We start from the raw sequence: 26,923 nt of genomic DNA on the forward strand, positions 1-26,923 counted from the left end.
ACAATGTTGTGTGGACTCTTTCATGTGCACTCTTTTCATGTCAAACTTTCATGTTATTAGAAAAATGTTGAGACTCTTACCCATTCCATACGAATAAATCAATAGCATTAAAAGGAAGCTTTAAGAATAAATGGGTAGGGAAGAAAACAACAACGAAAAACAAAGCAACAACAAACTACCAAACTTTCACCAAACTGTACTACTAGTATAAATTGGGAATGAATTTTTGTCTCAGCAGAAAACAAGAGGAAAAGGGAGATTGTTAGAGAAACATGTTTGTTTTGAATTTGAAATGGTTGACTTAAATATATATTTATCTTCTCACTCCTCCTCATTAATTTTTGCATATAATACTTCGTTACTGCTGAAGGAAAACATCTGCACACATCATATGCAAGAGACTGTGACTGAAAGAGAAGTCTATTTGTGTTACAGTCATATAGATGAAGTAAGGACCGGGTTGTCTGTTTTTCCAAGAGAGACATGAAAAGACTGATTCTGCATTGAGGAGAAACACTAAAGAAAGCTCACAAGCTAGAGAACAAATGCAAAAGGAGTTAGGAAGTTCAGGAAACAGTGGTGAATGCGAACACATGGTTTTATTTTTTGCCCCTCTGATATGCAGTTATCCTAATGATAAACCATGATGCTTAATGATTCTGTGATTTTGATACTGCTCTGTTTTGCAGAAGCACGCCTGGAGAAGAACATTGTTGCAACTTTCATCTTGGTGATTAAGCACTTTATTCAGAGACACCACGTTAATCAAGAAAATCTCATTCACTCCCATGGAGTTGCCACTCTAGGAACCTTGTTACAGAAGGTAAGTTTAAGAAGCAAATCTTAGAAATAATTGTTATCACAGAATTGTAGGGATTAGAAGGCACCTCTAGGAATCATTGAGTCCAACCCCCCTGCCAAAGCAGCTCCCTAGACCAGGTTGCACAGGTAGGTGTCCAGGCAGGTCTTGAACATCTCCAGAGGCGACTACACAATCTCTGTGGGCAACCTGTTCCAGTGCTCCATTATGCATGAGGTCCTAACTACTTCGAAATGTGCTTGGTTTGTTTGGGATGCAGGGTTTAACTCAGAGGTTTGCTTAATATATGCTTTTCTTTCTCATGCTTCTGAAAACAAGGGAGTGTAAGGAATTGGCCTTGGTCTATGAAGTGAAACATGGTGTTTTTACTACTTTGTTTCTGTTTTTTCTCTTTGTTAGATATATAGATACAATACTGCAGAGTTTTTCAAACTAGGCTGGCTTTGTTTGTTGTGTTACTTAAATAAAAGCAGACTTGCTGCAAAAGAGAATCTTGATTTTAAAAAGTATTGTTTTAGAATTAAAAAATATATCCTAATAAACTTCATATTGAGTGTTAACACCTGTTATTTTGATAGGTGCCGAGCAACTTAATGGATGTGAATGTACTGATGGCTGTACAGCTGTTGATAGAGCAAGTCTCAGTTGAAAAGAATTTGCAACTTCTGCAACAGATGTATCAACACTTACTTTTTGACTTCAGCATCTGGAACAGTGGGGATTTCCCTTTCAGAATTGGTAAAATTCTTAGACTTGGGGCAACTGCCTGAAGACAGTACTTCTCTCTTGATATAAATATTTTTCTAGGTTCTAATGTGAAACTTTATGTTATAGGGCATATACAGTATCTTTCTACAATCATCAAAGACAGCAGAAGGCTCTTCCGAAAGAAATATGGTGTACAGTTTCTTCTAGACACACTCAGATTTTATTATGGGTATAAATTTTACCTTTTCTAACTTCTCCTTTGTTCCATATAGTTGCTCTATCATGTTGTAGCAGAAATGTGAAGTCATGGCTTGAACCGGTAATTGAGCACTGATGGGAAAGTAGGGCCAACCCAGGGGAGCTCAGGTGCATGTAGTACCTGAGTAACTGGAAGGGGTCAGCCAGAATCCACCCCTTCCCAAACCTTGTGTAAAGGTTGGCAGTGGAGGCAAGAGTTTCTGTGCTGGAAATCCCTGCATACCTGAAGCTTTCTGATTGTAAGCAGCTTCTTTCCTTTATTTCTGTGCCTGTGGCTGTTGCATTTGAGCAAATCCTCGCTTGCTGCAGCCTAGGACTTTGCTGCTTTGCTGTCACTGCTGTACTTTCTGTTGCATTACACATGCCCATGCTCCAGTGTGTTCCAGTAAGAAAAGAAATAAAACTGTCTGGCTCTTATTGGTTGATTTTATTTTCAAAAATGTGTGAACTTTTTTTCTGCTTTCCTTGCTACTGTTCCTTGACTTCAGTTTTTATGATTGGATTACATAAAACTTTTGCCTACAATACTGGGGATGCTTGAAGAATAAAATTACTAATTTCAAGAGCTTATTATCAACAATACTCATCAAGTCCTAGGTGATTGCCATTGTGAAAAGTGTTTTTTTGTTTTAAGACACTGTTCATTTATATTCTTGTAATATTTGAAGTACAATTTTTTTAGGAACTTGAAAACATAGCTTTCAGTCTTGGTGATTGATTATAGCAATTTCTATTTTCTTATGAGTGTAGTTAAGTAACTGGGGAAGATTAACTAGAGGTTTTCTTCTTTCCTTTAGAGGAAGTTGCCTAAATTCAGCAAAAACAAATAGCTTGTGCCATAATATTGGGGTAGATGAAAAATTGCAAAACTAACAACCGAATAGTTATTACTGAATTATGGAGCACTTGCTTAGATTACTTTTTCTGTCTGTTGGCATTTAGGAGTGGCTGCAAAAACAGTGATTTGGCTCCTGATGACCTCAGAACAATACGGACATCCCTTTATGGACTGATCAAATATTTTCTATGCAAAGGTGGAACGCATGAAGAAATACAGAGCATTGTTGGATACATAGCTGCTACAAATGAAGAAGAACAGGTATTCAATATTGTATAAATTAGTTGTATAAACTGTATGCAGTTTGGTTTTGGTTTTATGTTCAGGAGTTAGACTTGATCTTTATGGGTCCTTTCCAACTTGGGATATTCTGTACTGTTCTGCTTAGAAATCTTATTTGTATAAAGGGAGGTGTGAGAACACAAGCAAAGAGTTAATCATGTATGGTTCTTATTAGATGTGCTTATATACATAACCTGCCTCAGCTGTGTGGAAATTTTTACCAAAGTGCTTTGCCATTGGCCGTACTTTTTCTCATTGTTTTCTCTTGTGTTACAAAAGCAAATGAATTGAATTTCACTGATCGGTTTTGTAGTGATATGAATTCACATTGTAGTGATATAGATTCATAGGTTCATATACATTATTAGTGCTTGAACTTGTTCTGTAGTTCCCTTTATAGTTTGATAAAGCATTTAGCAAAAATGTCCACCCGTGCAATTTCGAATGTGGTAACAGTGAACAGACAATATATGTATATTGTACAGCGAGAGAGAATAGAAATTGAAAAGCCAGAGTTTTTTCTGGATGGAGAAGGAAGTTTGCATGAATCATAGATTAACACAGTTATCTTAATTTCCAGCTCTGTGGAATCCTGGATGTTCTGTTCAGCCTCCTTCATTCCAGCTCAGCCCCAGATCAGCTTTTTTTATTGCTTTTTGAACCAGGAAATGCTGATATCCTTTATGCTTTGTTATTGCATCAGAGATACTCTGACAGGCTTAGAGAACTTGTGTTCAAGGTAATAAATTGAATAATATATTCATAAATCAATCAAATAATGAATTTGTATTTTTCAGTAGTCTGACTGCAGAAGTGTAAAAGCTTATGAAGCTGTTGGTTGCAGTTTAATTCTTTCTTCTAGTATGTAAGCAACAACGAGTAGCTAACTGCCATAGTTATAATGGGGTTAGTGTGCTCCTAATGTCAAGCAATAGATATACTGGGATCTTTAAAATTGTGTCTGTGTGAGTTTGTTATTAAAGGTCTATTTGTGAGCCGTGGACTAGCATGCTATCTCATACAATTAAGTTTAAGAGATCTAGATGCTTCTTCATAATTATTTTGATTTTGTGTACTTTTTCATGCAGATCTTGGAAGAGATGCTGAAATGTACTAAAGTTTATGAACGTAGTAAGCACCGTATGAGACTCAGAGAAGTGGGGTACTCTGGACTTGGACTCCTTCTGAATGAATCATCAGTTACTATTTCTCTCATAAAAAACCTTCTTAACCAAGTTCTCAGTGCAGGTAATTGGAAAGCATTATGTCTACTGTTACTAAACTCCTTTTTGCTCGGAGGCAAACACATGGTTGGTTTTTTTTTACTCAGGATAAAGAGTTGTTACACTAGGTATCTGTTCTATTTGCAGACAACATTATTCAGCTGTTTTCTTTATTCTCTGAAGTATGTTCCCTTAGCCATTCCTGTTTGTAGAGCTGACCTTCAAAGGTATTTTTAAATGTTTGAATTATATTCACTTGCATGGTATTGTTTGATTTGTTTTTTTCTTTCTCCTCCACAGATCCTGCTGTGAATTATAAAGATCTTCTAGCTGTAGTGCATCTGGCTCATAGATCAGATATAAACATGAGAGTGGTTATCTGTAGAAAGGTTAGTTATCTTTAAGAATAGAATACTGTTAAATCCATAAACTGTAAGGTGCGGTATCTTATTTGAGATGTATGAGATATATTAGCCGTACTGGTTGCTGCTGTTGCTACTTCTCTTTAGTAATGATTTAAGATGCTAGGAATAAAGCTATTCTGTAACTTGATGTTGAACTTTATATAACAGAATTGTAGGGATTGGAAGGGACCTCTAAAGATCATCAAGTCCAGCCCCCCTGCCAAAGCAGCTCCCTAGCCCAAATTGCACAGGTAGGCATCCAGGTGGGTCTTGTATGTCTCCAGAGAAGGAGACTCCACCACCTCTCTGGGCAGCCTATGCCAGTGCTCAAAAGCAGATGTTCACAGCTCAGCTAAGGTTTTTATATACTTATGTTCAAGTCCTTTTAAAAAATCAAAACCCAAAGCCTCTGTAGTCATTCCCAACTAGCATATTTTTTTATGGTTTGTAAGTACTGTATTTCTTGAATTCGAGTTTTCTCAAAGGATGCTTAAGCTCTAAGTTATGTTTTATTCTTAATGTTCTTTTTAATAGAACATATGGTTCAAAAGAGTAGTCAAGGATGCAGATTAAAGATTATGGAAGAAGTAGTAACTTTCCTTAAATGAGCTCTTTGGCTTGTATCGCTGGAATTGACAGTACTGAATATAGTTGTGAGGGAACTATATTCTATACCAAAGTTTCTTGAAATAAACAGAGTGTATGCTATCAGTAAACTTATATTGTAGCTTATTTTAGCTCACTCATTTTTTTTTCTGTGTAATAGTTTCTAATCAAGCATATTTTGTGCTAGATTTTTTTAATGGGATAATTTGCTCTTATAATTGCTTTTTCTAGGAATTGCTGTATAAGTGTGACTGAAATATGAAGACTTATTGATGTGCCTTGATAGTGTTTTGGTTTTTTTCCCCTATGTCATATTCCTGGGAATTTTTTTCTTACGTATTTCTAATTTTAAGAGTGTATTTTTCTGGCATATATGCTTTCTGTTAACTCAGTATGACTCTCTTACAAGTTCCTAAAAAAGCAAAGGAAGCTGTAAGGTTTTAAATCCTCTAATTTAAAAGATAGAATGAATATAGTTTTAAGCTATAATTAATGTGCAGGAATGGAATATCTTCTATCCTTAGGTTTTGCAACTTTTGCATTCCCAACCGGATGCATCACAACAGATTTCTCAGCAGCTGGGCTGGCAGGACACTTTGATTAGACTGCTCCTGAAAGAAAACTCTGAGGTCCAGATTGCCTTTAGAGAAAACAGGGCTGACTCCTCAAGGGAAGAGGAAAAAAAGCCTTCTGCTGAAGAACTTCAGAAATATCGTGCTGATAAGATGGAGGGAGATAAAGCTGATACCTTTGCATCTGTGAATGGTTTGTTTGATCAATGGAGTTTAGAAGACAACAGATCTTTGGGTGTCCCAGCTCATTTCTCTTCTCTGCCACTTGAAGATGCATCCACAGCAGAGACGTCTTTTAAGTCAGAGCACCAAGACGAATTGTGGCATAGTAATCCTTCACATTTGAGCTTAGATCTGTCCAGCGTTGACTCTTATGAACTGGCTGATGTTGTGAATCAGATGACAGATAGCCTCCCCAGCACACCATCACCTATAGAGAATAGAAAGCCATTTTCTGGGCAACCTGAAAAAGAGCTAGATGTCATAAGTGATATAGGCCTCAGTGCTGCCGAACTGTCTGCATTTGAAAACCAAGGAGTAAGTAATTTTCTCCCTGTGTGGTTAATTTCTCCTAATGACTTCAATTTTTTTCCTTTCTAATGTATCCCTCATGAGAATATAATATCCCTTAATAATAATGTAACATAATTTATATATAATGTACTAAATACTTTAGACTGCAGAGTTTTCAAAATGCTAAAACATTTGAAGGTGTAGAGAGTCTATGATGAAAGAGAAACTTTGTGAAGATTTTTAGGAGTTGAAAGGCTGTAAATATTCCTTTTCTTTTGTAGGGTAGTGATAATGAACTGATACAGTTACTTACAGACATCCTACTGTGTATAATGTGGAAAGGCATTGAAAGATCTGATGATGAGGCTTGGATGGAGAGAGGACAGGTGTTTTCTGCTCTGACCAAACTAGGAATATCTAATGAGTTGCTGCGACCTTCTGATGAAATAAAACTCAAGTGAGTGTACAGCAGAAGTACAGGTTCTTTCCTTTTTTATTTTTGATGGAAAAGGGGAAAGAATTAGGGACTTTAGTAAAGCTAACAAGGGATGGATGTATCCTATCAAGATACAGTTTTCTTAGCTCTATCTCCATGTATTGTCAGTATATTTTACTACCTATTTGGTAGTTAATGTGATTTCAAGGTTTTGAAAATCTGTATTCAAAGTTTCACATGCTTTCTAAGATCTTTTTTGTCATTGGCTTATTGAGAGTACAACAGTTATCACTGTGGACTGAGAGATTCAATTAAATGCTTAATTGGATTTTTTAAAAGCCACTAACAGCTGGAACACGTAGTAATTACTTTGGGATTTTGTTTTACATGCAGCTTGTTGGAGAAGATGTTAGAATGGTCAGTCACTGATAACAGAGATTCTAAAGCTCTCCCTACGCACACTGAAAATGCTTTCCGGCTCTTGCTAATTGTACAAGATTTCCTGCAGGCAGAAGGACTCGTTAATTTAAATTTATGGACAGAAAAGGTACAGTAACTATATAATAGACATTTTGTAGCCAAAAATAGTAATGAAAAAGTTGTCAGCTTGGATTATGTCATCTTTTCTGGGCATTTGTTTTTAAACTAGGTATTATAGATAAGGGCTTCATTGTGAAATGGATTAGATTGTTCCTTAATAGAAAATTTTAATAGCTTACCGCAGGGAATATTGGGCATGCATTTGTATAAAGGTCAATTTTATGTCAAAAACATGAGCCCTGAGGGAGGGATTGACTAGCAATCACTATGAGTAGTAAGATAAAGAAACTTTGTTTCCTGGTTACTTGATGTAAGGCGCTGAGATAATGCAGTTTGCTTCTTTTAAGTAACTTCAACAGTAGTCTTAGCTCTTGTGATGTTGCAGTTGTCCTTGTTTTTCTGTGTCTTGAGGGTAGAGTTATTTGTTTAAAAAAGTGTATCATTCCTTTGTTGTGTTGCTATTTGTTTTTAAAGTCTATTCTGGGTAAAGGTTTTGCTTCTTGTTATGTTCTAGCTGTGTGGAATCTAATTAGAAATTAGATATGAACTTTGGAGCAGCAGGTGTGCTTATTGCCATCTCTGAATTGAAAATAATGATACTTAAATTGTCTTCCTCTGTGCCTGGGGAGAATTTCAAGTGCTGCAATATTTTAAGCAGGAGAGCTTTCAGCCTGCTACAGAAGCTTTCATATGAGTCTGGGGCTTAACAGAGTAGTAATTCTGTATTTGAGTAATTTTTTAGAAAATACACCAAGGCATATTAGTTTTGAGTAAATATGTCTTGATGTTAAAATGGGCCACTGCCTTATGAAATGGCTTCATTTCATAGTAATGTTAGGAGAGATCCAAAACCTTAGGAGGTAGACCTTTCTGTCAGTATTTCTAATCCAAGGTATTGATAGTTGTTATGAAGCTTCAAACTTTTCGTCAAATTCAGTATTCATTGAAGAAACTTTGCTTGCCTTCTCATGGCACCATTTATATTAATGTTGCTGGTAAATTATATCGGCATTATTCTCGCATCACATAAAACATGAAGGGAAAGAATGAAATGAAAACCTATAGATACTGAACTAGAAATTCCCTGCTGGTGTAGTGTCTGTACAATTGATAATGTTTTCTTAATTGTAGTAATCCTGCTGCAGGAATCTATAGTTGGTTTTTTGCATTTTTTTTTTTTTTTGAAAGGGATGACATTTCCTGGAGTAAGTTACAGGGAGAAGACATGCTATATGCTAGTTTTGACTTTGTTCAGGAGGGGAGGTACTTGAGTTAACATACCAGGCTAGCTGTATTTTTGTAGTCAATTTTTTCAAACTACTAATCTTTTGGGATGGCTTTATGGCTTTGTGTAAGTTAGAAGTGTAAATTCTTCAGCTCTTTGATATGATTGTCTCTCCATCTGGAATAGTTGCTGATTATTACTGTCATGTTTTACTTAACACAAATCTTCTGCTTTTATGACAGCTATTGGAGGAATTAGTGACTCTTATGGATAGCCTGTCAGTCTGGTACTCTGATGGCACAGAAGCAACCTGGTTTTCACAGGTGCAAGTCCAGCTGCTCCTTGGATTCATTGCACAAGACAACTTACAGGTTTGTTACAAACACCAATATATTTTAGGTATATATTTAGTATAACTGTTTTGGTTCTGGGGGAGCTGCTCGTGTCAGTGAGAAGTGTGAAGGCAGTCTTTTATCCTTCTATATGAAAATGTCTTACTGGAGCTTAACATGTGCAAACTTACTCTGTGGTCTTGTCAATATTCATGTGTTGAGTATGTGAATGAGGTAGAAAGCAAGCTGTTTGAACATGGGACTTATGTAGGTTATAGTAGCAGTAAGATAATAAATCCTGATTGTGACTTCTCATTTCTACTGTAAAATATATTTATTAGTGGTTTCAGATTTGCATAGATTAAGTCCACATGAATCTGGACTGTTTTGCTGAGTGGGCAATTGGTATAAAGTTAGCAAAGCTGTGTCTGGAATAATGAACCCTTCAGAAAACCCAGGCTTGTTAGTTTAGGTATGTAATTATCTTAATGCAGTTATGTGACTGGGATTGCAACTGACTCAGGCTGAATAAGTGATTAGTGCTAGTACAGTATGCATGTGTGCCCTCAGGCTGAGATACAAAGAGAGATAACGTAAATATTTTGTTCTAAAAGAGGTGCTCAAAATTACTATTTTGAGTTGCATTCACTTTGTTGTTGTTTATCTGTGTAGGTCTGTGCTATGGCAGCAGCAAAACTAAACACCCTTCTTCAGACTAAAGTAATAGAAAGTCAACCTGAAGCATGTTATCTCTTGGGGAAGCTGGAAGGTATTTTAAGTAGATCGATTGAAGAGAAGACAGAAACATACTCATTTTTGATTCCACTTGTTCGAACACTGGTTTCCAAAATTTATGAACTTCTTTTCATGAATCTGCATCTCCCTTCATTGCCTTCTACCAATGGCAGCCCCTCTTTCTTTGAGGACTTTCAGGAATACTGCCGATCTGATGAGTGGAAAGTTTATATTGCCAAATATGTAAGTAGTAGACTTTTTTGGTGGTGTTATTTATTTTAGCCATTAAAGCAGAGGAACTCATTAAGAAATCATATGCACTTTGTTTTGATGGGAACAGATTATTCCAAATATGAAACAGTATGAAGAAAATTCATTCAGACGTGGTCATGAGCAGATGGCACTTTATTGGAAGGATTGTTATGAAGCATTTATGGTGAATATGCACAAGAGAGACCGGGAGAGAGGAGAAAGCAAGCTGAAATTTCAGGTAAGGTTTTTAGTAGCTTATATCTCAGGATTCATGCTCCAAAAGATGGAGAGACTGAATTCCAAGATAACCCAGTTCAAATAACTGTAGGCATGTTGATTGTTCTGTTGAAGATTTTCTGGGCAGTCTATGTACACATGTAGTGGATTTAATTCTGTTGTTTTTGTTTGAGTCTTATCTGTAAGCAGAGTTATTTCAGGACAGATGATCAGCAACCTGGAATTATCCTCAGCTAGAAACTACTTTTTTTTTTCCACTTTGATGTATGTTTTGAATTATTACAACCTGATTTATTAAAACATCCATTATGATATGAGTTAGTATTGCAAATTCTCTCAATCCTAGCAAACATTCAGAACAACAGTTCCTTTTTTTTTGTGCAGAAAAACTGCTTCGGATCTGACCTTTCTGTTTAAGGTTCAGTCTCCATTAGAATTAAGCATTAGAATTAACTGTTATACTGCAGCATTAAGTCTTAAATTTCTCACGTAACCAGGGTCTTAAATTTTCCAGAAATGTATATTGCTAACCCACTTTCTTACATTCTTCATTTGTAAGAATTCTTGCAAATTACAAAAACGTTCTTTCATTGCTAGATTTATTTTTAATGGTCTTTCAGGAGCATTTTGTGGAACCATTCAGCAGAAAGGCTCGACAGGAAAATCTGCGGTATAACAGTATGCTAAAGCAACTTAATAGTCAACACACAGCTACTCTGAGACAGTGGCGAGCAGCCCAGCTTTACTTGCTCTCTGAACGTGGTCCTTGGTCTGAAATGTAAGACTGAATTTCTTGAATCAAACAGGATTAATGGTTTAATGGAATGAAATTAATGATTAAAAGGAATTTATTCGTGCGATCAACTTACTGTTCCATATAGTTTCTGCCTTGTCAAATTGACTTGGGTAGCTGTTCTAGAGACGTGAAGTTAATATTGAATGTATCCTTAATGATTTCTGCATTTTAATAATAAACATACAAAGTTTGAAATGTAGTGATGAGCTGGTTACCTGAATACTACGTTTTCTTGCCAAGTAGCAAATAAAAAATATCAACATTACACTTAAACACAGTAGGAAAAAAAAAAACTAACAACCTTTTTGAGATTCTACACATCAATGGTTCTTTTGGACAGAGAAAATAGTCTTTAAAAATAAGTTTGAGTTTTGATGTATGAAGCTGATTTCAATGTCAAGCACTACAATTTGCCTGCCCTAACTTCTGGGTGAATTCTGACTAAAGACTTTTTGTAATCATCTGATACTTGATAACTTCTAGTGTAAACAATTTGCTGTATTTCAGTTGAAAATGAGTGCTGCAAGCAAAATGCTTTAGAATTATCAGAGCTGCAATATGACACTTACTATTAAAATGCAATTTATACCTTTTATATTTTCCAGTCTGTAGGTGTAGTAGTGTGTAGGTGGCTTGAGGATTTTTTTTAATATGCATTCTTTTGCAATCATTTTGCTCTTAGGGTTTTACCTTCTTTTAACTATTTTTTATGAATACTCTTGTCTTCTCAGGAAACAGCATTCTGTTCACTGGAAACTTTCAAATGTTGAAAATTTTTCACGTATGAGACTAAAACTAGTGCAGAATTACAACTTCAACTCTCATCAGGATGCTAGTGACCTGAGAGATAATTTAGGTAATATTGTGTTATGATTAATAGTTTATTTTGATTCTGTGGTTTTCACTGATACGTCTGTTTTTAAGATACTTAAGTAATAATTTTTTGTTTCTCCCTGCATGCTAAAAATGTGTAAGATAGGAGTGATGCTTTGACCAGAAGCAGCTTCTTTTCCAGAGGGAGAGAATAATTCTTTTCCTCTTGTTTATTGAAGTGCATATTTTTGGTGAAGGAAAAAAGTTCAAGAGCTCCTTTGTTTTTCAAATAAGCAGTTGCATACCTTTTTTGGATCCTGTAAACCCAGATTAGCAAAAAAAAAAAAAAAAAAAAAAAAAAACACAAAGAAAACTACCAACGTACATTTTTCATATAACTTACATGCTGTAAGAGTGTCTGGCAGAACATTTTGGAATATTTTAATGGAAATGTCTGCATTAGAATTCAGTTTTTAAGGTTTTTCTATCTTCCTTGTATAATTATGTAATTTTTATTTATTTACATATAGGCAATTTAAATACATACATAGTTAGGATCACAGAAATATTAGAGTCGAAAGGGCCCTTTTAAGGTCATCCAGTCCAACTTCCCTACATTGAACAGGGATGTGCACAACTAGATCAGGTTGCTCAAGGCCTGATCCAGCCTTGCCTTGAAAGTCTTCAGGGTACAGGGCATCCACTACATCTCTGGGCAGCCTATTCCAGTGCCTAACCACCCTCACTGTATAAGATTTTCCTTAATCATTTTGATGTATTGTGAATGTCAGTGAAATTTCATTATTTTCTGAACTGTTCTTTTAACAATTGACTTGACATATACTTTAACATAATTTGTGAGGCATTTTTAAGAAGTTTTGCTTGCCTTCAGAAGTATTGAAGGAGTCTGAAGTTGCTTCTTAAAAATATTATTCAATAGTAGAAGATGCGCTCAGTTTGAAAAATGGTCTAGCATAAAGTTTTGAGCTGTTATGTCTGTTACGATAGGTGTGTACCAGTCACAGCCCTCTAGTGAGTCTCTACTTCTGGAGGTGGTGAAGCAAGTGAAAGTGAGTGACTTGGAAGATGATGTGCTTGAACTACCAGAAGAAGACACAGCGGCCAGTTCCAATATGTAAGTGCAACAGCAATTGAACTGCTGAAGTTTGTGTGATTTGGAAGTGGGAAGGAGTAGAGAATCAAGGGTTGATTAGCATCCATAACTGTCTTTTTTTGCTGTTCTTAACAGTCCAATCCAGGGCTTTGTAATTTTGCACAGCAGAAATGTTGCAGTTATTGTTCATAATGAGAAATCTAAGGAAAGGAAGTCTGAGTATGTTAAGTACAGAGAACGGGCTAGTGAGGATATGTTAGTGATTCACTGTTCTCAGTTGTTCTGAAGCTGCAGAACCATTGAGGCTTTCTACTATGTGCACTGGTTGCAGTTCTTAGGAGATGGTCTAACTTGTGAAACCATGAACCAGACTGGAACCATCTCTTGTCCAGGGATGCCAGAACTGCTCTGTGTGCCCTAAGCTGCGTAGCATGATATCTGCCTAACTAGTGTAATCTATAATAGAGATTCCCCTGAGTCTCATTCAAGCGAGAAGGCTAGCTTCACTTCTTCCTTCATGGACTTAGGGAGATTTTTTTTTTTCCTCTCTTATTTCTTTTTTAATAGAGAGGTGGAGATCAAGGAAGAAGAGATGGTAAATACTACCCATTAACTCTGGGTACTGTGTATGTGTCTGTGCTTTAGAAGCCCAGTAGAGATGCAGGACTTTTTTACTTTGAGTGATACTGATGAATTCTCTTGTTCCTCACAAGCAAATGTTAAGTAACTTTTGAAAGCATACCTGTAGACTTAGGATCAACCATGGCTTCAAATCTGTCTGAAGGTAACTTTAGTAACAGGAACCAGAACTCGCCTTTAGACCATATCCCTCAAGGACCTTCAGTAAAAAAGGGAAATGAAACCTGGTTTGGTACTTCAGAGAAAGTTGAGTTTATTGTGCCTGAGGTTGAAATAACAAGCCTGAAAAACAGTGTTAAGAAATGATGTCTAGTAGACTGATCTGAAACATTTTAACGCTAATGGAAGTGGTTTCATATCAACTTGTATTATGTACATTTTATGTAGTTCAGATCTGATTCTTTTCTAAACTGTGCTTCTACCAAGTACGTAAGCAACTGTACAATCTACCCAACCCCTAACACCTAGTGCCTTTTCTGTAGGGATGAAAAGGATGAGCAGAGTCAGAAAGAAAAGCTAATACTGTCTGAAGACTGTGAACTCATTACAGTGATTGATGTGATACCTGGTAGACTGGAGGTTACTACCCAGCACCTGTATTTCTTTGATGGTAGCATCGAAAAAGAGGAGGGTGAGCATGACCGATGGCTTTTTACTTTCAGTGCAGTTCAGCATTCTGCTTATAGTAGAAATTTAACACCAAACAAATTGTAAAAAAGCAGGGTGTGGATCTGTACTTAATGTTGTCCCTGCAGGTCAGCCTCTGGCTAATCTGTTTAGAATCAATAATCTGAAACTACTCTGAGTTCTTATGGTGATTTATTTCAATAAAAATAATAGTTTACTTGCTGACAGTGTTACTAATGAACAAAATATTATTTCCTTTATTTTGTTTCTTAAATGGCACTTCTGTTTTATGTGACATGTTCCACTTATATGCTGATTAAGAGTAGTAAGTAGTAGTAATTAATGATTAAGAAGTAACAGTATGTACAAATTGATAGCTTTTTTTTACTTAAGGAACTTCAATGAAATATGCATGGTTAAGTATGGAAACAGTGAACTGAAATGTTTGATCAATATTGGTGAAATCTTTTGAGTAACTATAGAGATGCTGACCTTTTGAGAATTCTACACAAAAAAGGCTTCTTTTTGAGCCTGATAAAAAAGCAAAGGTGTTTTGGTTCATATTTTTGTCAAAATAAATTCACAGTGTGTTTTTCTCAGAAAGCAAAAACATTCTCCATCCCATCAGTTATTTTCTGCTATTTCTCTTATTCAGTAGAACAGATGAAGCTAGTAAAGCTTCTAAGCAAAATGTTTAATCAAGCCATGTATAAAATACACTTTCTACAATTGCTTCTGCAGTGATTGAAAATGATACTGTACTATTTGAATAAGATAAGTTTTTGGAAAGTTTTTTATTCCATTTCAGTAATCAAAGTACTCTTCCTAGGAGTTGGTTTTGATTTCAAATGGCACCTTTCTCAAATTCGAGAGATACATTTGCGTCGGTACAATCTAAGGAGATCAGCTTTGGAGATCTTCCTTACAGATCAAACCAACTACTTCCTCAACTTCAATAAGGAGGTACAAGTTTGTCAGATTTTCTTGCTTACTGTTATGAGCACAAGTATCAGGCTGATCATATGTATATCTGGTGTCTTTCATAAGACTGGCACATTAGTAGTGAAATATTTGCTGGACATAATGATTATATGAAATTGGATTGCAGCCTCCAAAAAAACTCAGTTTGACATCTAAAAACTGAAGAAAGCTGAATAAAACAAGATTTTCCTGTTTCTCTTTAGCGATACAGAGCCGTCATTCAACTAAAATTACATCAGTAGTAATCTGAATGTCTTGAAGCTTACGCTTTTTAAAGTATTCTAAGTTAATTACTAATAAAGGAAACAGCACAAAGTTGGAATTCATTAATATTCTGTATTCTGTGGTTTACAATTAATGGACTTTTTTTTTCCTGCATTCGTGTAAATAATCCATAGAGTTTGAAGTTAAGATAAATATCAGAACTTAAGGAAAGTTGTGTACCAGTGAGTCAATTCAAGAGTAATGGCTGAAAAATATATTTTAAGTATATCAATCTTTGTAGTAGTTTTGTAGGGGAAATAGTGGTGTAAGTTTATTTGAACAGCAGTCTTCCTGGAGCATTTTGTGGAAATTTTTTTTACTGTAGCATCAAAACAGAAGTCACTTCATAATGTATATCCTGAAACTGAATGATATCATATTTATACATATCCAAAGGCGTATATAGCAAGAGACAAATGTTTAAAGTGTAACCATGTTCCATTTGCTTTCCACTTTGAGAAATTTTGCACCTTGTCAGCTTCAATATCTAGATTAAGTATTTTTGTGCTGTTTTTGAACAGGTAAGAAACAAAGTATACAGTCGAATATTGTCACTGCATTCTCCAAATATTTCTGGGACCCGATCTCCTCAGGAACTCTTTAAAGCTTCAGGTTTGATGCAGGTATGAAACTTCAGTATAAATGACCTAGAGTATTCTCCTGCTTCTTTAAGGAGTTCTGTACAGCCCTGGGTACTGATTTTTATTTACTATTTTTAGATGGTACAGAAGTTGGCAGTTAATGTCAGTCTAATGTCTAAACTTTCGCATGCATATTTTTTAAGAATTGCTGTCCTTTGTGATCACAGTCACTGAGTTTATGCCATATAAATGCAGCCTGGTGCTGAATGTTATTATTACAAGTGATCCACCAATAGGGAACATGTAGAAGACTTGCTTTTGATCTGAAGTCTTTTATATATGTTCTCAGACTTCTCTCAGTACATGAGCAAATAATGTTCCCTGCTGTTTTCATGATAGAGGTTTCAATGAAGCATGAAAGAAGACTGAGCAGGAAGTACGGTTTTAAGGGAATTGGTAACACTGTTGTAAAAGTAATATGGACATTTTGATATTACCCTAAACATGAATGACTACTCTAAATACAGTTAATTTTTATTTTCTATTTTTATATGCTACAATAATAATCCTTTGTGAGGGAAGAATAGAGGGGAAGGGAATTTTTAGATAAGAGTTTAAAAATATACTGTGAGTACTTCATTTTTAATTTCTTTTTCCAAGGACGTAAGGTATCATTTTGTGTATTTATGTAGTGTATCTGTATATTTAGTAGTGAAATGTTTCCATCTTACTACATAAAACTATTTAGTCCTCATCACAGCTCTGTTGACTGATTGGTTTAAAATAGAATCATGGAGGAAGGACAACATATGTTTACATGTTCTTCTACTGTTAACCAATGGGAGAGCAATCTATAAATGAGTTCTGACCTTTGAGCTCTAATGGATTTCACAGTTCAGTTCCCATTTTTTTCCAGCATCTCTTCACCTGTGTCCTTTTTGTTTCATTTGTATTTTCCTTCCTCTTTTTGGTCTAAGGCTGCTAGCTGTCTGCTGTATTGCATTTTGAAATAATACTGGTATTGATCAGAGACACCATCTCAGTGAAATATAGCACAATCAGTGCATTTCAATGAAATAGAGCATTTCTGTAAAAATAATAATAATAATAAAAATAAAAAGCATAATCATCAAATAAAATGGGAAATAACTGTGATTGTGAAAAATTAAATTTGAACATTCATACTGTGCTCATTGTTCATTATCTTTTACTTGCTGATAATATTCTCCAGCAGAGAATAAATACTGATGTGTAACTTGCTTCTATGTCATCTATTTTTTTCCTCCAGAAATGGGTGAATAGAGAAATATCCAACTTTGACTACCTTATTCAGCTGAACACAATGGCAGGACGAACTTATAATGATCTTGCTCAATATCCTGTGGTAATTGTTATTATAAGTTTCTACTGAAATTTTCTTCCTGTTTTTAGAGATGGATTTAATTTGTTTGACTTTATTACTTTTTTTCTTTCCAGTTCCCCTGGATTTTACGTGATTATACTTCTGAAGAACTGGATTTGAATAATCCAGCAGTCTTTAGGGATCTGTCCAAACCCATTGGGGTGGTAAATGAAAAGAATGCTAAGGCTGTGAAAGACAAGTATGTATTTGAACACTTAGTTATTTTTTCTGTTATTTGATACTCCATGATAATCATTTAAAAATACAATGGTGATACAGAAGTTTTTAAAATCTAACAGTTTAACATCATAGATGCTTTTGCAAAGGCTGACAGTTTGTTTTCTACTGTATTCACATTGGTTAGCTCATGCAGTGCTGAAAGGACAAAGTTTACCGTTGTAAATTGAGTTTTTTCTCTGATGGGGAGATGGAAAAGTCTGTAGAAATACTCAATAGTCCAGTAGTTTAAAGAGAGAAGCTGTGTCCCGTATATTTTTCAAGATAAGGATTGTGAAATTGTACTGATGAGTAGAGCTAGATCTGTGCTTCCTGCTTTTTTTTTTGAGTGCAGGTTATCATCTCTGAAATAAAATGTAACTCAGTCACTTCCAGCAGCTCCTCTATATAGGAGTGACAAGTATTTACACCTACACATTAGTATATCTATCCTTCCTTTTTTGCTAACGTGAGGAGTGAATGCTATCATACCAGATGGCACTTGTCAGGCTTCCTGCAAAACCAGCTTTCTTCATAAAACTTGTAACATGGAGAATTTTCTTTGATTAGAATCTATCCTTGACTGTAATGAAACTGATTCTCAATTGTAATTTCACTTACAAGCACTGCGATGCTGAGGAATGTAACAACTGGATGGTGGCATGGTACTGTAGAGTGAGTTTGCCAATTGAAAAGGAAAATGGGCATAAGTGTTATTTCTGCATCTTGAACTGGTCACAGGCTGATTTTTCAGTCTTGCAAGGAAACATAAATCCTTTCAGTTATAAATATCCAGCTTATTCATGTGTTTATTTTTTTCTCTCTTGTACAAAGTCACGCTAAACAGAGTTAGTCTCACCCTTTATCCAGTTTCTGATAGGTGATAGCAAATGCATGGGGAAGGGTATAAGAACAGGTATACAAAGGGTGATCCATCGTATCAAAATCCCTTTTGCTTTGGGACTTTTTGAGCATTTGCATTCTTGTGTTTAGTAGAACTGGATGTGCTTTTATTTTACAGATTATTGTGATAATTTCTTTTGAATCCTCCCTTCCAATAAGTATGTGTGTATATCAGTGAGTACATGTAGTACTTAGAGTTTTTTGTTGTTTGTTTTTTAAAGATATGAGAATTTTGAGGATCCCCTTGGAATAATTGACAAATTTCACTATGGGACACACTACTCAAACGCTGCTGGTGTCATGCATTACCTCATTCGGGTAGAACCTTTCACAACTCTTCATATCCAGCTTCAAAGTGGCAGGTATATTGTGAGCAAAGGAGCACCAACTTTTTCTTCCATGTAATTTTACCTAGGGAGTTATCAGTTTGATGTGAGTTTTCTGTCTCACAGGTTTGATTGTGCTGATCGACAGTTCCACTCTATTCCTGCTACCTGGCAAGCACTCATGGATAATCCCAATGATGTCAAGGAACTTATTCCAGAGTTCTTCTATTTCCCTGAATTCCTGGAGAACCAAAATGGTAAGTAGACTGCTCAGAATATTCTGCATAGAACACTCCTGTTCTGAGAAGAATTGTTTCAACTGTTTATGAATACTATTTCATCTTTAAGATTAATTATTTACTTGGAGAAATTACTTAATCCTGCTGGCTTCAGAACTGTTCAGTGAGACTAGTTGCATTGAGCAGCAGCCTAAATGTTGAAAACACAGTGGGAGATAAAAGATGGCTAAAAATAGTGTTGTTTGTTTAACAAAAGAACAAAGATGCTCATTTGAGTACTTAAAACAAAAAAAATAACAGAATAGATAATAAAGATCAAACAGTGAAAGTTAATAGAGATTAATTAGTATTTGTTTTACTGGATTTGTTGGGTGATAGCTTGGACATACTAAAACTTCACGTCTTTTATTTGTTCCAGGCTATGTGTATTTTCTTCTCAATACTGTTATCTAACAATACCATGTGAAGTCAGTTGATTTTATAGCAATGTAAGATTTCAAAACCTGAAAGAAGAAATAAAATGGAGAGGAAACAAAGTTATTTCATCATATATAAAGTTGATTAGAAGGAGAATGTCTTGCATTCTGATGTGGTACTCCTAGATATTTCTTGCACAGGGGAGTTTTTCTCTACTGTTAGGCAGTTTAAAAGTAGATTTGCATGTTTGTGCTGATGATAATTTGGTAGCTACAATTCATAGAGTTGTAAATTACAAAAATTTTCAATGCTCGTCATGGTTTCAAAAGTCATCTACATATTTAGGACTGCTATAATATCTGGTAGAATTTAAGACTTGAAAGCTTTGATTATAGAATAACTTAAACCTATTAGTAACTTCATACTTACAAATAATCTTATTGAAATGTTCTGAGCTCTTAATACTGATAAAATAAAGCAAATGCAGGTGTGTCTACTGAAACATGTAAATAACTAATGCTGCTTTTAAGATTGAGACTGCAGCTTCTAAGTCATTTGAATGCTTTTGGATAATTGTTATTTCACTTACCATTTGTAAGACTCAGAGCAGAACTTAGCCTCCTATGTCAGTGGTTGAATTATTTGTAGATTTGTGGTAAGAATTTTTCAACAATTTTCCCGTGTCTTCTTTAGAACCCTTTGTACCTTTATTGAGAAAGTGAGATTTCTGAAGTATTTTGTGTTAACTCTTAAAATTCTCAAAATCACTCACTAGGCTTTAACTTGGGTCAGCTTCAAATATCCAAAGAAGTGGTAAATGATGTTGTTCTCCCCAAATGGGCCCATTCCCCAGAAGACTTCATTTATAAACATAGGAAGGCTCTGGTAAGATGATAGCTGTGTGTGAAATAATTATAAGGAAAGAATTTTCAGTTGATGTCCTTGTGCGTGTAAATAAAATGCTTGAATGAAAAAACAAAGGAGCCTAAGAATGCTGATGATTTGGATGTTGCCTTCTTAGGAGGTAAAATGCAGAATAGATGATTTCTGCGATAACCTCTTGAATTTTAGCAATTACAGAGAACTAGCAACTTTCCTTTCTTTTCATGGCTGCATTTCAACAGTCTAGATGTGTTGCTTTGCTGTACTAAATTTCCTTCTTACCTGACAGTTGGTTCTTACTCTGTGTTCTATGCTTCTATATATATATTAGTATATATTTAGTTGGTGCATATGCTTATTTTAGGAATTAAATTCTGTCACAGAAACTAGTAAATACTTCAAGGCGGAGCAACATTTTTCTTATTATTACAAGAGTGTTATTTTCCTCCAGGAATCAGAGTATGTTTCTGCTCATCTTCATGAATGGATAGATTTGATTTTTGGCTACAAGCAGAGGGGACCAGCTGCAGTGGAAGCACTCAATGTGTTTTATTATTGTACTTATGAAGGTACAGTGCAGTGTACTTTCTTGTCATTGTCATCAGAATTGTAGATTTTCAGTATTAGCTAGAAATTACTTGACTTGTGGTCATTCCATATGGTAGCATAACGTAAAGCAAGAGAGTTATGGCTGAAATATGGAAGTGCAACTTCTATTTGTCAGAATGCAATTTATTTACTTGCCTAAAAGCATTCACAAGAAAGGGTTTCTCATGGCACAGGAGTTGAGGTGCATGGAATACAAAACAAATATTGTGAAATAATATTAGCCTATTAAATCCCAATGGTGAATTTTGGGTGGCTTTTGTAAGTAACATATTGCATGCATGAAGTACATTAAATCCTTTCTGTATTTCTCACGCTGTCAGAGAACTTCACTGAGTGGCCTTTTCAGATTATATTTTATGAATGCATAGTTTGGAGGCTTTTCTATGGGAAAGGGTAATAATGCTGCATGAACTTCTGTTATATTTCTTTGCTTTATCTTTTCTGTATAAATTATTTGATTTGTTCTTTTTCTTCTACCCTTTTTTCTGTCTGCGATCCAGGGGCTGTGGATTTGGATGCTTTAACAGATGAGAAAGAAAGGAAAGCTTTAGAAGGGATGATAAACAATTTTGGACAAACTCCCTGCCAGCTCTTGAAGGTAATGCTCTTGTTCCTTCTCAGTCAGACCTTTGTGTTTAAATTCAACTGAGTTACTTGTGAGAATTAAATCTATTCCACATTACAATTTCTAAGACTCATGATGAAGGAAATATAGCATTTTCTAAAGACATTCATTTTTTTATGAAATAAACTGAGTGCCTTATATGACTTGAACAATGTGATAAATATGTCTAATTTGTCTAATTTGATGTGTCTTCAAATGTTTTCTCCCAGGAGCCCCATCCTCAGAGGCTGTCAGCAGAAGAGGTAGTGCAAAGACTAACTAGAAGTGATACCTCTACTCTGAATCTCTTCCAACACCTCACTGAACTGAAGTCATTCTTCATAGAGGTAGATTTATTATTTGAAATTGTTTAAAGTTTGATCTGAAACTTCTGATCTGCTTGAAACAAAAAGCAACAAGCCACATGAAAGTAAACTTGCTTCCTCTTTGAAGAAAATCTTTTAAAGAGCAATTTGTATAAAACAATATCTTTAGTTTCATAGAAGTTGAATCCCATAAGTTTGTATCTGCTGAACAGTTTTGAGTCTTGTTTGGGTATTAAATTAACTACTAAACCACAAAAGCTAAGAACAACACTGTGATGGTGTTGGAGGTTTCATTGGGTTTTGTGACTAAACTCGCTATTTCAGGACAGAACTAGGGTTTATGCTTTGATGTTTGTGATGCTGTATACCTGCATGAACTGAGTATGTGTGTGTAAATGCCCAGCTGTGGTTTACAGGTCTGGTATTGATTACAGAGGGATTTGGATCTTAACTCTTAACGGGTTCTACTCTTAACCTTTAGCTCTTACATATAATCTAATCAAAACTACATCCTTTCTCTTAGGGAATCAGTGATGGTGTCCCCATTGTCAAAGCTGTTGTCCCTAGGAATCAGTCACGTTCCTTTATGTCTCAGGGAAGCCCAGAGGTATTGGTAAGTTGCATGTATCAGTATTAATCTTGGAGAGTGCCAGTAGTCAAACAGGTGCAAATAGATGAATGTCAGCTAAAAGTGAAGTTTGTCTTTTGAAGAGAAGTCAGGCTGATTTGTTGAATGACATTTAAGTGTTTATGCAATATGAGAGTAAGTTGTAGTGGAGTATATTATAAATTTTCCACTTGATCCACTTCCATAATAGTAGTAATCAATTTTCTAATGTAGGGCAGTCCAGTTTTAAAATTACAGGGTTGAATTACTAAACACACCATTACCTTTATAATTACTTTTCAGTCCATATTTTAAACCATGCCCTTGTCTGGCATGCATACTCTCCAATAGCTTACACTGTCTCTAGAATTAAATTTTGCACTAATATAATATAGGCAGATATCCAGGTGGAAAAAGGAAGAGTGTTTTTGGATTTCATTGTGATGGTCCCTGAGCAACACCATCTATAATTTGCAGGAAGTAATACTATTTTCTGACATTCGTATTTTGTAGATCATATTCAGTATCCTGGCTAAACAGAGTATGTACTTGTGTCATTTGGAATTAGAAACTATCTAAAATTCATGTTTTTTAGTTCTTTTTTTTGTAAGCATCTGTTGCAAATAACCTTGGATATTTTTTTTTCCTTGCTTTCTCAGGAGCAGAAGTGTAGTACAAGTTTTTCAAACTACTTGTATTAATGTTAACTATGACGACTATTTTAAGGAAGAAATAGATGAATTAAATGCCTAAATTTTCCTTTGTGCAATCAACTTTCTTTGACCTACTGCAACATACAGTAATATAACTTAATAATATGTACAACACATGCTTTAAAATCCTTGAAAATTGAAGTAGATCTGCTTTTTTGACTCTCCCTTGTTGAAATGAGTGCATCTGAATTGAATGATTTATTATTTGCAAGAGGGTGGATTATTCTTTTTTTTTCTTTGTGATAAAGTCTCGAAGCCTGGTGCTGCTTTGCCTTTTTTTTTTTTTAATGTAAGTTCAAATACTAAAAAATAAGCCTCTGGGGTTCATCTGTTTTTCTATCAAACTTTCTCAGGTAACAGCAAGTCTGAATTGCATTATTGGAACCCACGGTTGGCTGCCTTACGACAAAAACATCTCCAACTATTTTACATTCATCAAAGACACCACAGTGACAAATCCCAAGTAAGCAAATGATGAGGACATGCAGCTGAGTGCATCTGTAGTAATAGAGTAATTGTTTGGTAATAAATGTACTGTATTGTTTTCATTGACTGAATTTTTAGCTAGGTGTGCGTTTTCTATTGCTTAATAATATTGCCTTTCTAATAAACTTTCTAATAAAGAGTCCTGTAAGTGATAGTTCAAGGCTCTTCATTTTTAGAGCTTACTTCTCATTCTATTTTTCTAGTTATTTCTCATTAAAAAATCATCTTTTTGAATTTGAGATGAGTGCTCTTCATATGTTCTTAAACTACAGTGGAGGTATAAGTGGTCCTTTTCCCTGATTTTTGAGAAGATTCCTCTTTTACTTTAAAATTACATTATTTACTAGTTATTAATTTATAAGTTGTACAGAATTAAATCGCATGATTTAATCTGTTTTCCACTCACAGCATTGGCTGTTATGCCATGGATATCAAGGAGGTGGTATTTTGTCATTTATTTATAGCCTCTTTTATAGATTTCATTTTCTGTGGAATTTCTTCAAGAATACAAGAAGTAAAAAAAAAAAATTATCTGAACGATGTTAACTCTTAATTGTTCATCATTTGCTTATAGAACACAGCGCAACATGAGTGGACCTTTTGCACCAGGACTGGAAATCACCTCTAAATTGTTTGCAGTATCTCATGATGCAAAACTTCTCTTTAGTGGAGGACACTGGGACAATAGCATCAGAGTGACATCTCTTACAAAAGGCAAGCTGATTGGACAGCACATCAGGCACATGGGTTAGTAACTTTTTACACAGTGAAATGAAAGGCTTTATGTATTTTATCTTGATGTTTGTATTTTTAGAAGGAATTAAATCCAGTGCACCTGAACTGGCAGGCATAGCAGCCATAACAGAATGACAGTGTAAGAATGGGTGATTTTCTGAGCTGTGATTACTTGATTATGGCTTTTTAGTCACTGTAGTGATTTAATATAGTCTCAAAATAAAGCTTGACTTCTATTTTTAGGTAACAAAGGTGAATAAGTCACGTGCACTTGGTTGTACAATGGACTCATTGATTGATACTGCCTCATTAGTCATAATCACAGTGGAATGCTTCATGCTGACGAGGCTACATTGTGGACATAATGCATGCTTGCCATCACACTGTGGTGAAATTACAATTAAACTACATCAAATACTTGTTATCCTTCCTTTGTCTAGATATTGTGACCTGCTTGGCAATAGATTACTGTGGAATGCATTTAATTTCAGGATCCAGAGACACCACCTGTATGATATGGCAAATAGTTCAGCAGGTATGTTATTTAGGCTTACTCTGAAATACAGTTTCTGAATGCTTTTTGTTTGTTTCATTGTCTTGCTATGATGGTTCATTGATTTCCTTTCTTTCAGGAGGCTAAGATACCACTAGTCTGTTTACCTAGATTTACATTACAATGGCTTTTCAGAATTCTTATAATGCTTTCACACTATGAAAGTGTACTTAAGTGAGATGTCATTTCCACTGTTACACATTTTATTGAGCGGATGGTGGCACTGGCACCATGAAGTCATGCTTCAGCATCATTCTATGATTCATTCTATGATTCATTCCATGATATACAAATAGCATTAATTATGAAGTGGGCTTGGTAGGTGTTATGGACAGTACATTTGGTCATGGCACCTTGTTCTTACCACTGAACTGAAGTGAGCATGTTGAATCAGTACAGTGGTGCGTAACCACATGTGTTTTGCAGATACATGCTATGAAAAAAAAAAGCTGTCTTCATGATAAGAGTATTTGTAGTTTTTTCAAGAACGATGTTGTAGTTTGTACCAATGGTACATCACCAAAATGGTGAGACCCTTGTGCTCACAATAGTATGTTGTCTCAAGCAAGGATTAATGTTGGAAGCTCTTTAGTTTTATCTTTTCAGAGTGAGTTGAGTGATGAGTTCTCTGAACAGCTGTTTAGAACTGTTTTTCTGTAAGATTCTTAATCTGCTTTTTACTGAATGGATATATATAATGATGATCTATGTATTATGAACTCTCCTTCCAAGAGTTTTATTTCAGACTTTACAAAGTGGCAGTAGTGTTCTGCATGCTGCCACTTCTCTTCTGCTCTGTGTTGTTGCCATCTTTCCCAGCTCTTTATTCTAACTCATGTTCTGCAATTCATGTATAATTGAGGATTTCAGGACTTGGTGTTGGCAGTCAGATTTCTCTCACACAAAACTGTAATGGAGACTCTGCAGAACTATACCTTCTTTACTATACTTTCTCTCTAAGCGCAGATCTTTCTTTAGCACTGGTCTGAGTAAGTCTTTATATTCTGACAGAATACTTACTGGAACAAAAGTACTAAATCATCTTGACACACTGCAGTCATGTGGTCAAATAATTCACTATTTTTAATGATAATTATTGCAAGATTTCCACTGTGTATCATACTTGTGGCATTTACTTAGATGTATTTCCTTATTTTTCCCTAGAAAAATCAGTTATTTTAATTTTTAAGCAAAATATGTTTCATTTTCCTTGGCCTTGTCTATGAAGGCAGGGCTTAATTCCAGACTTAAATAAGAATTGAATAAGCTCAGATAACAAAGTAGTAGTGAGCAGGTGAACAAATGACTCCTGTTAGGAGTGCTCACTGTGTTCCTTGCACACCTGGTCTGAAGGATTCTGAAGGAATAAAAAAATTCTGTCTTTCACCTCCACTTAGTATTTGTATGTTTGTTCCTTCCTTGTTTTCACTAAATGGAGTTGCTGGCATAAAAGGTAATAAATTGAAATGGATGAGTTGTGCCTTTGGTTTTGGCCTATGTCAAATATACATCTCTCACAAGTAACATTGAAGGTACCAGAAACTTATTTTTTGTTTATCCTTCAGCTGCAAGAGAATGTGTCATTGCACTTTTTGTTACTCTCAGGGAGGAGTGCCTGTAGGCCTGACACCTAAGCCATTACAGATCCTTTATGGGCATACTGATGAAGTTACGAGTGTTGGCGTCAGTACTGAGTTGGACATGGCAGTGTCAGGATCCAGGGTAAGCATTCTTCCTACTTTTCCCTTCTTCGCAACCTCTTCAGTCAAACCCTACAGTGTGTTTGAAGTTAAGAACAATACCAAAAATGTTGCTATTTCACAATCTTCAACCTTGCATGTCAAAAAGATATGTGCCATCTCCCTTGCTAAGTCAGCTGCCTCAAACGAGACTCTATGCAGCATAGGTCCTCAACTACCATGTCAAGTGAGTTTGCAAAGATGAGCTTCAAAGTGCATGAACTTATTTGGGGTACTTCTCACAGAAACATCTTTGCAGCAGCTCTTTCCCTGCTTGCCTAGCCCCAAAGACTCTTTGCAGCTTACATATACTCTGCCTTTCTGTACTGCGCTGGCAGACTGCTGAGCTCTGGTTACCTGGTCTACATAA

The 26,923-nt window shown here is 35.4% G+C and overlaps 1 protein-coding gene across 2 annotated transcripts in view; it reads left to right on the forward strand.

Annotated features, from left to right (window-relative positions):
- NBEAL1 (neurobeachin like 1) overlaps positions 1–26,923 on the forward strand; it is a 76,486-nt gene that overhangs the window by 44,437 nt on the left and 5,126 nt on the right. For both annotated transcript variants that reach the window (XM_065750997.1, XM_065750998.1), the window contains 32 exons: positions 690–823; positions 1,399–1,558; positions 1,655–1,757; positions 2,729–2,885; positions 3,487–3,645; positions 3,995–4,154; positions 4,430–4,518; positions 5,664–6,248; positions 6,506–6,681; positions 7,054–7,207; positions 8,668–8,796; positions 9,430–9,735; positions 9,833–9,982; positions 10,602–10,759; positions 11,509–11,633; positions 12,599–12,725; positions 13,826–13,974; positions 14,800–14,933; positions 15,737–15,838; positions 17,085–17,180; positions 17,273–17,397; positions 18,539–18,679; positions 18,770–18,900; positions 20,075–20,184; positions 20,633–20,750; positions 21,291–21,388; positions 21,625–21,741; positions 22,244–22,333; positions 23,394–23,503; positions 24,101–24,273; positions 24,702–24,796; positions 26,420–26,536. In XM_065750997.1, coding sequence (XP_065607069.1) covers positions 690–823; positions 1,399–1,558; positions 1,655–1,757; positions 2,729–2,885; positions 3,487–3,645; positions 3,995–4,154; positions 4,430–4,518; positions 5,664–6,248; positions 6,506–6,681; positions 7,054–7,207; positions 8,668–8,796; positions 9,430–9,735; positions 9,833–9,982; positions 10,602–10,759; positions 11,509–11,633; positions 12,599–12,725; positions 13,826–13,974; positions 14,800–14,933; positions 15,737–15,838; positions 17,085–17,180; positions 17,273–17,397; positions 18,539–18,679; positions 18,770–18,900; positions 20,075–20,184; positions 20,633–20,750; positions 21,291–21,388; positions 21,625–21,741; positions 22,244–22,333; positions 23,394–23,503; positions 24,101–24,273; positions 24,702–24,796; positions 26,420–26,536 — 4,778 coding nt within the window. The remainder of the gene's footprint in view (positions 1–689; positions 824–1,398; positions 1,559–1,654; positions 1,758–2,728; positions 2,886–3,486; positions 3,646–3,994; positions 4,155–4,429; positions 4,519–5,663; positions 6,249–6,505; positions 6,682–7,053; positions 7,208–8,667; positions 8,797–9,429; positions 9,736–9,832; positions 9,983–10,601; positions 10,760–11,508; positions 11,634–12,598; positions 12,726–13,825; positions 13,975–14,799; positions 14,934–15,736; positions 15,839–17,084; positions 17,181–17,272; positions 17,398–18,538; positions 18,680–18,769; positions 18,901–20,074; positions 20,185–20,632; positions 20,751–21,290; positions 21,389–21,624; positions 21,742–22,243; positions 22,334–23,393; positions 23,504–24,100; positions 24,274–24,701; positions 24,797–26,419; positions 26,537–26,923) is intronic.

Source organism: Cyrtonyx montezumae, unplaced genomic scaffold (genome assembly GCF_038088225.1).
Source record: "Cyrtonyx montezumae isolate F1298 unplaced genomic scaffold, pur_monq_1.0 scaffold_7, whole genome shotgun sequence".
In the NCBI taxonomy this organism is placed as follows: Eukaryota; Metazoa; Chordata; class Aves; order Galliformes; family Odontophoridae; genus Cyrtonyx; species Cyrtonyx montezumae.